The sequence below is a fragment of the Musca domestica genome, unplaced genomic scaffold, assembly GCF_030504385.1.
Source record: "Musca domestica strain aabys unplaced genomic scaffold, Musca_domestica.polishedcontigs.V.1.1 78, whole genome shotgun sequence".
In the NCBI taxonomy this organism is placed as follows: Eukaryota; Metazoa; Arthropoda; class Insecta; order Diptera; family Muscidae; genus Musca; species Musca domestica.
The window spans coordinates 2,293,259-2,308,208 of NW_026712403.1; the positions used below are offsets into that span (position 1 = coordinate 2,293,259).

Consider the following 14,950-nt stretch of genomic DNA (forward strand, 5'->3'; position numbering starts at 1 on the left):
GTTGAAAAATGTATTGATACATTTCAATAAAGAAAATAATCAACTTGAAAACTAAAGAAAAACTAATATTTGTCGTGCAAAAAACAAAAAGAGAAAATATGGAGCAACTGATGTATTCACTTTTGGATGATTCCAGCAGTGAAGAGGACTGGCTGAATGAGGAATCAGATTATTAATTATTATTATAAATTATTAATTTTAACTTATGGTCTTCAATACTCATTTTTTAAATGTTGGCGCCCTTTTCAGTAAGGTTTCACCAGTCCGATTTAAGCTGTTTACTTTTGGAATTTTGAATTTTGACATTTTATCGCATTTCTGCTAATTTTCCGTTCCCTTATTTTTTGAGCAAACCTAAATGAGAATGACATTTCGAACTGTTCTCTCTTCTGCTAGTTTTACTACTAAAAAGTACTGGAACACAACTATAATATGAACTTTTCAACAATTTTTACAAATTTTAATAATTTTTCATTCAACATTTTCAATTCCAAAATCGATTTGACAGTTCATTGTCCCAGCAGCTGTGTCGATGCGACTACCTGTATTTATGTACCATGCTTATACGCTATGGAATTGACATTTGAGATCGAGAGGATTTCGTAAATCTAAACGTACTACTAGATTCCTAATGGGTTGCAGTATGTCAAATCATATGCCAAATGTCCTGTGTCTCCTACTACAATAAGAATGTTGTAATTAAGGCATTATCAGATGGAATGGGGTTTACATATGTGCTGTCACTTTCATATGCTTTTTATATCCTTTGATTTCAATGTGATTATATGGTATTTAAAAAAAAAAACCTTACCTTATGGATGAACTTTTCGGCAAATTTAATTTTATATATTTTCACATAACAAATTGATTAAATTATTGGGCTGTTCGAAAACCTGCAAGAATCTACTAGCTTTGCAATAAGTTTTTGATATCATAAAGGGAAAATCGGTTGTAGTAGTAAAAACTATTACATTCTTGCAGTTCTGGAAAAGACTATATATATATATATATATATATATCTATATATATATATATATATGTATATATATATATATATATATATATATATATATATATATATATATATATATATATATATATATATATATATATATATATATATTTTCCGATGAAAATAGGCTTCGCTGTGGTCGAAAATGTACGCATGTAATTTACTCATGGATTTTACAAGTGAAATGTCTTCCATGTATCACACGATATGTGCATTTTTTACATATGGAAAATATGACCATACATACGTTAAAAAAAAATTGGGCTAATAGAGCCTTTAGAAGTAGACAGATTTCAACGGTTTGTGTATTTAAATAAAAGCCTGAATGTTTGACGACTTTAAACAGCTCCCATTATATCTCCATCCGATTTCACATTTATTCTGCTTAGAAGGAAATTTATAAATTAATTAAAGTCGATTTAACTTTTTACAAACCTGAATAGTGTAATATATATTATACACATAAATTCACCAAAAATACTCCGCAATATTTTGCCGAAGTCCGTTTAGATTTTGATACTGCTTGATTTCCAATATACACACACATGTACAACATGTATGTATTTATGTTTATTTGACTTTAAACTAAAAAAATTATCTAATTTATAATTGAATATGACACGTTTTGAAAAGCGTTAAAAATGCATACGACACCTTAAATTAGCATGGGTTTAGTTTGACATTTAAAACAACTTCAAAGTTATTTGTTTGCCATTGCTTTTTTAAGAATTAAATATTAACCCAGTCCACTGCATGCACTTGAAATTAAACAGAAATTTCAATCTTATATTCAATTCCCTAATTAGCTCCCATTTATTGTTTCTTGGCAATGTTGCGAAGGGCGCGTTGCCGGGTTTTCAGCAGATTCTTAAAAACTATTTGACTAGCGAATTGTTCACAGGTAATGTAGCCAATGCCATTTATGGCATTTTGCATTAAAGTATGTGGCAGATATCCGGCGGTGCGTTCAGCAATACCCAATGTACTTAAAGCGGACTTGACATATGTGTCGGCCGATGGAGCAAAGGCGGAAGTTTTGCGAATCTTCGTCATATTTGTGGCCACAAATCCGGGTTGTATACTTTGAACGAAAATGCCACGGGTACGATATTCGGTTTGCAAATCTGCACTGAATTTATCTACAAAGGCCTGAAAGAGAACAAAACAACAACAATAAGTAAAATTCTGTCAATTTTCAAGTTATCTACAAAATATACATACCTTTGTGGCACTATAGACAGATAATAGAGGATTGGGTATAACACCAGCCGTCGAAGAAATATTAATTATGACACCCTTCTTCTTTTCCACCATAGCAGGCAGAACCAATGCCGTCATATGGGTTACAGAATGTACATTGGCGGAAATTATGTCCCATAAAAATTTCGGATTTTTCTGACTAAATTCAACAAAGAACTCAGGATAATCATAACTCATGCCAACATTATTAACCAAAACACCGATATCCAATCCTTGAATGTTTGTTTTGATTTTTTCATAAATTTCGGGACCCGAAGTGAAGTTCACATCGATTGTTTTTGTTTCAACACTGTAGGCTTCAGCTGCAATATATGGAGGAGTGTTTGGGTTTTTTGGTGTATTAGAGAAATATTTAATTATGCAATACTTACAGATTTCCTTTGCGACAGCTTCCAATTTGCTGGGCGTGCGACTGATTAGAACAATATTTAGACCCTTTTTAGCCAACTGAAAATAGAGAAGCGTTAAAGAAAGATTATTATTGGTAAATAAAATTTAATATTAATGCATTTACTTAATTTATTGAGTTTACACAAGACAATTTTTTTCATATTTGAGTTACATTTTAATACCACATACCATGGTAAAATCAAGAAGGTAAAGTCATGCAATCATATGTTTACAATTTTTTCAAAATTATTCATTTGACAACATCTTATTGCCAAAATGCATATTTATAAATCCATTTTATATACAGAAATCAAAGATGAATCCTATTTTCTATGCAGTGAAATTTGACAATGTAAATTACACCTTCTTCATTTTACCATGCATGCAAATAATAATATTCACCTCTGCATTCTCTGAAAATTATCTTGTAAAATTTAACATAATACATGGGGTTACCTTCTTAATTCTACCATTTTTGGCACAACTTTTTTGTTTCGTCAGCTACACTAAGTTATCGGTTAAGGTGAGAATACATAAAAGTTATCGGTTGGTTTCTTCGTAAAAAAACAAGCGTTGGGTCAAAATCGAACTAAGTCAACCTAAAACGCTTTTCTTCTTTTCGAAGAAGGCAGCCTAAAGATGAGAGTACATAAAAAGCTAAAGGTGAGAGTACATAAAAAGCTAAAGGTGAGAGTACATAAAAGCCTTTTTTACTGGCTTAGCCTACAACTTAAGTTGGGAATGCATAAAACGCTTTTTGACTGACTTAAGAGTGGAAGAACATAAAGAGATTTTTTGATTGGTTTAAGTCATCGGCTGGCTTCTTCGTAGAGGAACAAAGGAGTCTTTGCTTGAAATAGTTCGATTTTGGCCCTACGCTCCTTTGTTCTTTTTCGAAGAAGCCAGCCGATGACTTACGCCTGTCAATAAAAGCGTTTTATGTATTCTCATCTTAAGTCTTTGGCTAAGCCAGTCAAAAAAGTCTTTTTTGTACTCTCACCTGAGGATCTGCTTTTAACTTTGTCCTAGGTAGATGTGGTCTGTTTGTTTGTCGGATGCGTTACCTAAGATTTTGGATTCATTTATGGAAGAAATTCAGTATAATTTTTAGCGGCAAGTGGCGAGTTTACACGTATATTAAATATTTTTGTAGCGGACTTTTAGGAGCTGTAATCTAAAAGCTAAAGAGTAGTACGTTTACATAAATCTTAAATAAATCGGCTCTGTATTTCCTTTATAATTTTGCAGATGCAAAGCAAGAGAATGAACCGCAGCGCTGATTGTTTTTTGGCTTTTATAAAGGTGGTAACCACGAAAGCTCTAATGTAAACATTCTATAAATATAAATCCCCTCCATGGTAGAAGAATACAGGTAGTCGCATCGACACAACTGCTGGGACAATGAACTGCCAAATCAATTTCAGAATTGAAATTGTTGAATGAAAAAATATTCAAATTTGTAAAAATTTTTAAAGAATGCATATCATAACAACATCCGATTGGCGTCGTATAGGAAAACATATACAAATCTACTTATTTTTGAAGAAAAATTTAAAAATGTTTGACATATCAATGTTCCCAATCCTGTATTTTTCTTCCATGATCCCCTCATATAGACAAAATGTTTGTTTTTAAGTTTTGTTTGTTTAATTCACAAATACATGAGCTTTGACAATATGGAAGAGATCAGCTGTTTTATTCAACATTTTAAATAGTGCTTAGGAAGCTTCATGGCAGAAGAATACAGGTAGATGCATCAACGCTTGGGAGCATTGATATGTCCAACAAATTTAAATGTTTTTGCAAATATACGTAGATTTTTATATGTTTCCTTATACTTCGTCAGTCGGAGGCTATTAAAATTCACGTTTTTCAAAAATTTTTACAAATTTAAATAATTTTTCATTCAACATTTTCAATTCCAAAATTGGAATGACGTAGTATAAGAAAACATATAAAAATCTATTTATATTTGAAAAAACATTTAAATTTTTTTGACATATCAATGCTCCCAAGCGTTGATGCATCTACCTGTATTCTTCTGCCATGACTCATACTATATTTCACACATGAAATGTCGTTCATGTATCACACGTGCAACTTCTACATATGGGAAATTTTACCCTACATTTGTAAAAAACATATCGAAAATCGAACAAATCAATAGTTATGTAATTTGTGTGGTAGAAGAATACATGTATACGTATCGACGTAGCTGCTGAGACAATGAACTGTCAAAATTAAAAATTATCAATGAAAAATTATTAACATTTGTAAAAATTGTTGAAAAATGCATATCATAACAACCTCCGATTGGTGTCGTATAAAAAAACTAATAAAAATTTACTTATTTAAAAAAAAAAACATTTTAAAAATTTTGACGAATCGATGTTGCCATGCGTTGATGCATCTACTTGTATTCTACTTCCATTGAATTTGGCAGCAAATTTAGTTGTCAGATGGCCGACCTTATATAGGCCGTGGTTGATGTATTATAAGAAATAGTCTTTTGGCAAATAAACATGAACGCAATTGTCTTGTATTTTGTAAAGCCTGGTTAAGAACAGTGGCCAGAAATGGATTTTATGGAGAATTCCAAAAGTCAACATTATATTAGAATTAAAGTTATTTTTTTACAAAAATATGTGTTCAATACCAATTCCAAGATAATTACACGTGTAACCAAATAATTTAAAAAAAAAAAATAATCCACTACGCATAGTAGAATTAAGAAGGTTAAGTCACGATATCATATGTTTCCTTTTATTTCAAAATTTTTCATTTGACAACATCTCGTTGTCAAAATGTATATTTATAATTTCATTGTGTCAGAGATGGGACTCTTTTTATTCAGTTTAATTTGACAAGGTAAATTACAGAAAATACAGAGATGGATATTGTTATTTGAAATGACTTTACCTTCTTAATTTTACCATGCCCACCACGAAATAAATTTCCCCAATACCCTTGACCCCGCTCAAAACCTTTCCTTCTCACTCCTTTTGTACAAAGTTCTTGTTTAAATTTATTGCACATAATTATACAAAACGAAACGAAAAAAAGAATTAATATGTGTACCTTATTATTGGTATTCCGCTAACTCATCATTATTTTCAACACGTACACATCGAATACGACGAACATTGTCGGCCGTATGTATTTATGGCACCACCATATTCAAATATCGATACAAAAATCTATTGACACCCTTTGGGTTCAAATACATTTGTCTTGGCATGCCAAACAAACGCGGGCTCTTCATTTGGTTTGGCGGCAATTCATTATCGAATCGAAATGTTTATAAACGCATTGAATGGAAATTATGAATGCGACAAGTTTAACGTCAGCCGCCAATTCGTTGCAAATCCGTTATTGTTGCGTGAGACTTTAGTTCAATTTTTGTTTTTTTTTTTTTTTTTAATAGTTAATAATGCATTTATTTACATGCGAATGAAAAGTTGTATTTAAGAAGAAAAAGAAGAAAAATTTGAATTTAGTAATTGGTTAATCCCTTTCACCAAATTGTTTGAGGCACTCATAGTTAATGGTGAAGATGTGGTTGAAACATACGATTCATTCAAATGAAAAATATATGAAGCCAGTATTCAATTCTTATAGATTTTGTGAGTTTTTTTGACATTATTAAATGTAAACAATTTTATTTTAGCTTTGTTTCTTTAATTTTTCATAGTAAAAGCCATAGTAAAATTAAGAAGGCAAAGTCATTTCAAATAAGCATACCCATCCCTGAATTTTCTGTAATTTACCTTGTCAAATTTCACTGTATAAAAACCAGGTTTCCATCTCTGATTTGTGTATTTTCAATGAATTATAAAATATATATTTTGACAATGAGAAGTTTGTCAAACGAATAATTTTGAAAAAATCGTAGACATATGTTTGCATAATTTTACCTTCTTGATTCTACCACGGTAAATCAAATGGAATCAAAATTTTATCCAGCTGTCAATTTTTCTGTAATTTATCTTTTCTTGTATAGAAAATAGGTTCCCATTTCTGATTTACAATGGATTCCAGAATATACATTTTGACAATGAGATGTTTTCAAAATTCATTTAAATAAAAATGTAAACATATGATTGCACATGGTTACCTTCTTAACCTTTTCATAAGTAAAACCATGGTACAAGCATGGTAGACGAATACAGATAATCGTTTCGACACAGCTGCTGCGGTAATAAACTGTCAAATCAATTTCGGAATGGAAATTTTTGAATAAAAAATTATTCAAATTGTAAAATCTGTTGCGCATATCATAACAACCTCCGATGGTGTAGGAAAACATATACAATTCTACTTATTTTTGAAGAAACATATAATATTTTTGACGTATCAAGGTTCAAAGTGTTTATGCATCTACCTGTATTCTTCTACCATGGGTAAAAGGTAGAATAAGTTTGAGAAAGTTGTAAGAAAAAGGCCTATTGAATTACCAAATAAACAATAAATCCGAATATTAAGTACTTTTTGGTCAATTAACAGGGTTACCCGGATAAAGATTCGTATGTAAACGCCCTTTCTATTTGTTTTATTTTACTTGTCATTTAATAGCGTGTTTACATACTAAATTATTACTCGGGTTAACTGTGATTGTTGATCAATCACAATATACTTTCGATAGTATAATGTTTATGATTGATCATATATCGGGATTAAACCCGATTACAATTTACAATCTATTTATAAAACTTGCAATTTTCACTGGAAGATATTTAAAGAGGTCGTGTGAGCACAACAAAAAAAAGTACATTTGTGATCAAAATATCATCGTACCATGGTAGAAGTAGACGCATGGAATATAAGTAGACGCAAACCAGTTTGGAATTGAAAATGTTGATTGAAAAATTATTTAAATTTGTAAAAATTGTTGAAAACACGTATTATAATAACCCCCGAATTGCGACGTATAAGAAAATATATAAAAATTTACTCATATTTGAAAAGACATTTAAATTTTTTCACATTTCAATGTTCCCAAGTGTTGATGCATCTACCTGTATTCTTCTACCATGCATCGTACTGTCAAAATTATTTGTTTACCTTACGTTTTTTTAATTCACAATGACATGAATTTTGACAATACGGAGGAGGGCAACGGATAGCATTTTAAAAAGGGCTTAGGAAAATCCCATGGTAGAAGAATACAGAATATGTCAAAAAATTATTTTTTTTAAATATAAGTAGATTTTTATATGTTTTCTTATACGGCGTCAATCGAAGGCTGTTATAATGTGCCTTTTTCAATAGTTTTTATAAATTTAAATAATTTTTCATTTAAAATTCTCAATTTCAAAATTGGTTTGACAGTTCAATGTTTCCTATAATCTTGTACCATGGAAAAATTCTAAAGCTGCTTTCTGACGATAAATTTTCCATATTTTGAAGTTCCACACATCCTGTGATACAAGGACGATATTTCAGTTGTGAAATACATGAGTAGGGTGTATATGTTATTTTTCGATCACAGCGAGCCCTATTTTTATCGGAAAAATATAATTTAATCAAAATTGTCATCAAAAATGACAACACATATGTAAACCCTTATCGTTCGATAGCTGCATAATGAGTTCTGACAATATAATTTTGAAAAAAAGTTACATGCACCTCGAAAAACACGAAATCCAGGCGATCCAACGCTCAATTCCAGTCGTAGACGTCAATGGTATGGTAGAAAAATACAGGTAGATACATGAACGATTTGGAACATTGATGTGTCAAAATTCTTAGGACTACCTGTATTCTTCTACCATGGCCATAACGTATACGCAATGAAGTTGACAGGTGACATTTTATGGTTTTCGCATATGTAAACGTGCTTTAAGTCAAAAATAAAGATTTTACTTCTTAGAAAAAAAAAACTATATATGTATAAGCTATGCTTGAAATTATCCCATCATCCCCGAGAAACCTGAGTCTTCTTTTCATTTAATTTTTTCCGTCTAATTCCTTCCTTAAAATACTCTTTAGGTGAAAGACTATAATGCACTAAGTACAGTTTATTTTTTTAATTAACATTAACCTAGGCGATGACCAGGCAAATACATATTTGCAAAATTTAAAAAAAAAACTTTCTGTTTGCAGATCATTTGAATACACCAGCAATAGAAATGTATGCATTTAAAATTAATTCTCAAATAAACACTTGCATCGATTGGTTGGACAAATAAAGCGAGTGTTGTTAAATGCATTTGCATTGCACTGCAAATGGTGGTGGCAGATGTATTGAAAATGTGCTAATTCATGAAAATCTTTCGAAGAGTCATTGTCAAGTACCTTCCATCTCATCATAGACATATTTAAAACTTATTCCAGGGTTAAATAAATCATTAGCGGTTTTCGTTTCCAAATAAATATTTGTTTAGAGATATTGGTAAAAAAACTAAATAAAATAAGTTTTACAATTCATTGCACGTGTTTATTTTTCAATCATATAATAAAATCAATATGAAGATGAATCTATGCACTTTCCACATTATAGATTTAAAGATTTTCAAAATTGTCAGAATGTTCTTTATAGATACATGCATGAAACAACAGTCTAGGACGGAAAATTGTCTATGCAGGTTCAGACAAAAGTTGACAAATTTTTTTTTTCAAAATTTACAAATTCAATCCAAATGTTGAGGGTATTAAGTTCGGGCCGGCCGAACTTACTGCTTTTTTACATGTTTTGATTCTAGTTGAATACGTCAACTCTGTACAGGGTGAGATGAAAAAATTGCAACCAACTTTAGACTACTATCATTACTAAGCCACTCGTCCGACAGTTGTTAAAATTATTCCAGTGACATTAGATTGTTTACAAGCGTACGAAAACATTTTGGTGAGAATTTTCCAGAAAAAAGTTATTCGTTTTATTTTTATTTGGCTGGAAAACCACAAGTGGCTATCGTTAGAGCACTCCAGCATTTAAATGCGAATAAATCGTTTGTGTCTCATACCATCGCTCGTTACCGTGATAGTGGTAGCGTAGCACGACGTCAAGGAAGTGGACGGAAGAAAACAGCAACATCAGCAGAAATGGTTCGAAAAGTAAAGGCTCGTGAGCTGAACATATCACAATATTCCTTTCGGCAAAAAATGAGCTCGGGATAAAGCCATTGAAATTCCAAAAAGTGCAAGAACTTATACCGCAACAGAAAGAAAATTGACTCATAAGAGGTAAAGAGTTGCTTCGCTTGTTCGAAAGTGGTGAACTGCTGAATTTGGTTTTCTCCGATGAGAAAACATTCGTTGTCCAGAAGTTTGTAAACAAACAAAATGATCGTGTTTCCTTGCCAAAGAAGTCAGCTGAAAATGTCCACCTTCCGTTGGCCACCAGAACTCAAGCGCTCTCCGCTCGTATTAATCGACCGTTGCATCAGAATTAATGCCGAATATTATCGCGAAAATATCCTGGAGGGTAGATTAAAGCCTTGGGCACGCAAACATTTTGGCCGCAGACCTTGGACATTCCAACAGAACTCAGCACCATAGCACTCAGCACAAGCTGCCCAAGAATTGTTACAAAATGAGGTTCCTCGCTTCATTTCCAGCGCACAATGACCACCAAAATCTCCGGATAACAATCCGTTGGACTATTGTGTCTGGAGTATTTTGGAAAGCAAGGTAAAAATTATGGCGTTTGGCTTTATTGCCGTCAACCCGATTTGATATTTAACGCTGTAGCATGAAGTTTCGATTTTATGGTACTATTTGAAAGTACTTTACGATCGCGTTGTTGTTGTTGTTGGAAACCAAAAATTATTTTGTTATACTTATTCGAAAGGGGTGCATTCTGACATATTTTTGTTCCCTTATGAGGGGGGTAATAAAAGTTCGGCCCGGTCGAATAAATGCAATTTTAGTTGTTATTTGTTCCATTAACGACATCAGACAAATACATAAGCTTCATCGGCTCTTACAAAGTGAGATTTTAAGGTATGTTTTACTCCACACTGTTGGAAAGTTATGGAATCCTTTAAAAATACGGTTCTTCACTCCTTATATTGAGCAGATTGTCTTAAAAAAATTTAGAAAAGAGGCTTTTTTGCTCTGGAAGACACACAAATTATGTTTTGCTTCGCCCATTTTTTTAGTTGTTTATACAACATGCTTTCAACAATTCATTCTGATTTCCTAATTAACAATTAATTAATGAGCGAGTGAATCACCAGCATAATTTTCCCCATGCTGGAGTCTAATTTTTGTTCAACAACTTACCGCTTTTGCATAGGCTTTTCCAATACCATCGGTGGCACCAGTAACAACTAGAAGGTATTGTAGAAAAAAAAAAATGTGGGAAAAACAAAATAAATTAGAATTTGTCTAACATTTTCACACAAAATATTTGATTTGATCCAGAACTGCTAGAATATACAACTTTTAACTACGATAACCGATTTTCCGAAAAAAAATACGAAAATATAGTAGATTCTTGCTGGTTCTGGAAAAGAGCAATTGTTTGGAGTCCAACAAACATAATCACCAAAAATCTTATCACATTTTACTAATTTTCCTTAGGTACGTATGTTTCACATTGATAACAACAATGCATTTTCGATAAAGAAAAACAACAACAACACACCGGTGATGACTTATGTTCTTATCATTCTCCAATTCACATTTCTTGTAAAACGAAAAAGAACAAAAAAACACCTTACCAGCCCATGAACCCATGCGACGAACATCGACCTTAGGTCCAAAAAATTTCGGACCAATTATGTTCATATACAGCCATGGCAGGAATTTTGTAAGAAGTTGATATCCAACAATGGAAACGGCAGCCGTACCCACTAGACGCATACACTTCGTATCGAAATCCATAATAAGTTTGTTTGCAGCCCTTTTCGATTGAATTTTGTTAAATTTTCTCACTATTCCGTGCGTTATTGTGAAAAATAAATTTTTTGGTTCGCTTAGTTTGTGGCGCTTTTATTAACTAATGTCACTTGAAAAAAATTTTATTTTATTTCATTGATTTCAGTGAAGCTAGAGCAAGTAAATGAGTGAGCTCCTAGTGTCGAGTGATGTTCCACACGTTGTTCTATGTGTATGTCTGGCTTCCAATTGAAATGCAGAGAACAGCAACTCGGCATTTCTTTTATTTAATTTTTTCCCGTTGATGGTTTTTTGAGTCGTTTTATTTCTATTCAATATTCAGAACTCATACGCCAAATATTCATGTGCGCTGGGTCGGCATATGACTGGCGGTTGTTGATAAGGAGGCAATCAGTGTGTTCTCTCCCCCTTTTTGTACATGCTGCTCCCAAATACATTCTCACATTGCCATGGCTCTTCAACCGGCATAATTTCGTTTTGTCGTTCTCAGCCTTCTCTTTCGTTAAAAATAGTTTTCGCTGTGTGTGCAAATGTTTTCCTACTCAGAAAAAAAGGGTGTGCGCATTACACATTGTTTGCCTCTCAAATGTTTCCCCAGCAATACCGTTATGCTCACACATGCAATCTGAATGAATAAATGTCTCTGTGTTTAACCCCCTATTCTCTTGTGTGTGGGGTTGATATTTTCCTTGTTTTGATTTTTAACGTCTGCCGCAGATGATTTTCAGTTTGACAGAGTGGCATGTCATTAGGGGTTGTTGGTGCTGTAAGTTATTCGATAAAAAGTAAAGCATATTTTTCGGCTGATGATGGTACGGCCGAATAATTTATATTTTATTTGAGTACCACCGAATATTAAGTAAGAAGCAAAATGGAATAAAACAAAAAATGGTAAAAAAAACCTGTAAATAAATGTTCATGAAGCAAAATCTTCTAAAAACTTCTGTAAATATAAAAAATATCTATAGAAGACCTTTTGAAAACTGCCGATACCCAAAATAACTGCAGAGGACTTCTGAAAGAGGAGCTTTTGAAAGAAGAACTCTCTGAAACATTGCAAAATCATTGGAATACTCATTGTGGCAGTTCTTGCCATGTGAAAGTGCACTTTTTTATACATCCACATAGTATGGAGGGTATGCTAAGTTCGTCGTTCCGTTTGTAACTCATCGAAATAATAATTTTAGACATAAAAAAGTGTACATATATTCTTGATCAGCGTAAAATTTTAAGACGATTAAGCCCTGTCCGTATCGTCTATATCGATCCACGATATCGTATAGCCGCCATATAACGGTAACCAACCCCTCCCCTATTTTTATTTTGATGATTGTAGCTAAATTGTTCAAAGAAATTATCTGAAAATCCACAAAAGGAGTTCCTTCTGAATACTTTACCCCCTGGAAGAGTATAATCTATATAGGTCCACGATATAATATGTCCCCCATATGACGACACCTCTCTATATTCGGTATTTTGATGATTTTAGCTACAGTTTTCAATGGTGTTGTCTAAAAATCCATACTAGAAGTTCTTTCTAGAATTTAGAATTTTAGAATTAGCAATGGATACTACAGCCTATGACAAAAAATTGCGTATGTAGGCCTTCGTATAACCTGCATATATCGGTACCTCCCAATATTCGATATTTTGACAATTTTAGGGACTTTATTCACCGGAGTTGTTTCAAATTTCGTATTTAGTATTCGTAATGGGTACTACAATATATGACTAAAAATTTCGTATGTAGGTCCAGGTCTTCGTATAGCCTCCATATAACGGCACCTCCCGATATTCGGTATTTTGATGATTTTAGCGACATTATTGACATTATTTAGAGTTGGTAAAGGGAACTACAATCTTTGACAGAAAGTGTCTATCAGTACCTCCCTATATTCGGTATTTTCATGATTTTAGGTACAATATTCACCGAAATTGTTCGAAATTTCGTATTTGAAGATCCAAATAGGTACTACAGCCTGTGACGGAAAATACTCCGGTCCAGGTCTTCGTATAGCCTCTATTTATCGGTACCTTCCTATATTCGGTATTTTCATGATTTTAGTTAGAATATTTGAAGTTCCTAACAGGTACTACAGCCTGTAACAGAAAATGAAATTGTCTATGCAGTCCACGTCTTCGTATAGCCCCGAAATAACGACACCTCCCTATATTAGTTTTTTTAAGATTTTACAGAATTTTTAACGGATTTTATTTTTTTGAAAATTTCCAAATTATTTCCAAATGGAGGAGGGTATTAAAAGTTCGGCCCGGTCGATCTTACTGCTTTTTTACTTGTTCATTTTAAGGTGTTCATCTTCTATTAATAACTTTTCCCACTTGTTATACCCTACAACAAATAGGTGCTAAGGGTATTATGTCTTTGTTCATTTGTTTGTAATATGGAGAAGGAAACGAGATGGACCCATAGTTACTTTTGAGGATCTTCATAGAATCACTTTCTGAGTCGATTTATGCATGTCAGATCGTCTGTCCGTCTGTCCATCCATTTTTGTGAACAAAATGCAGGTAGCATTTATTATCCGATTGAGCTGAAATTTTCCAATACAACAATATTTGTTTGGTTTGAAATTGGTAATAATCGGATCAGACTTAAATATAGCTCCCATCAATCCAAAGTGGCCAATGTCGGTCCAAATGACCAGAAAAATAGGCTGAATTTTGGTACATCTGACAGAATTCAGTCTAGAAGTAATTACATCAAATTTGTTGAAAATCGGTTCTGATATAGCTATAGCTCCCATATATATACTTCATCCGATTTTGGGTTTTAAGCCCCTCACATGCGTAATATGCAGATATCAAATACAGCCCAGAAATGCCTCTGCCAAATTTGATCAAGATCGGTTCAGATTTGGATATAGCTCCAATATCTATCTTCAACCGATTACGGGTTATTTGTGCACCAAATGGCCAATATCAGTTCAAATGATCTGAAATTTGGTACATCCAACCGAATTCAGTGAAGAAGCAAGAGTATCAAAGTTGATGAAAATCGGTTCAGGAATAGCTATAGCTCCTATATATATGTTTCATCCGATTTGGGGTTTTAAGTCCCTCACATGTGTAATATACACAAGAATGATATTTGTTACCAAATATCAGATACAGCCCAGAAATGCCTCTGCCAAATTGTATCAAGATCGGTTCAGATTTAAATATAGCACCAATATCTATCTTCAACCGATTTCGGGTTATTTGTGCACCAAATGACCAATATCAGTTCAAATGATCTGAAATTTGGTACATCCGACCGAATTAAGTCTAGAAGCAAGTAAATCAAATTTGGAAATCGGTTCAGATATAGCTTTAGCTCCCATATATGTGTTTCATCCGATTTGGTGTTTAAGTCCCTAATATTCGTAGTATGCATTCGAGAACAATAATTTTTGATACCATATGTTTTATGGAGCTAGAAAATACTTT

General features: G+C 32.8%; 1 protein-coding gene across 1 annotated transcript; it reads right to left on the reverse strand.

The window, feature by feature from the left end:
• Positions 1-1,535: 1,535 nt before the first annotated feature.
• On the reverse strand, positions 1,536-11,742 carry LOC101898425 (very-long-chain 3-oxoacyl-CoA reductase). Its single transcript, XM_005180938.4, has 5 exons — positions 11,326-11,742; positions 10,886-10,932; positions 2,644-2,719; positions 2,234-2,574; positions 1,536-2,161 (listed from the first exon to the last, which is right to left on the reverse strand). Exons 1-5 carry the CDS (start codon positions 11,486-11,488, stop codon positions 1,826-1,828), a joined length of 963 nt encoding a protein of 320 aa, XP_005180995.2. The 5' UTR covers positions 11,489-11,742; the 3' UTR covers positions 1,536-1,825.
• Positions 11,743-14,950: the final 3,208 nt, after the last annotated feature.

What these genes read in the sequence shown, in the direction of transcription:
- LOC101898425 (XM_005180938.4), bottom strand. Translation starts at nt 11,488, where the DNA reads ATGGATTTCGATACGAAGTGTATGCGTCTAGTGGGTACGGCTGCCGTT. An exon ending in TCGCATGGGTTCATGGGCTG is followed by an intron (nt 10,933 to 11,325) that starts GTAAGGTGTTTT and finishes AATACCTTCTAG; the next exon opens with TTGTTACTGGTGCCACCGAT. An exon ending in AGCTGTCGCAAAGGAAATCT is followed by an intron (nt 2,575 to 2,643) that starts GTAAGTATTGCA and finishes CATATATTGCAG; the next exon opens with CTGAAGCCTACAGTGTTGAA.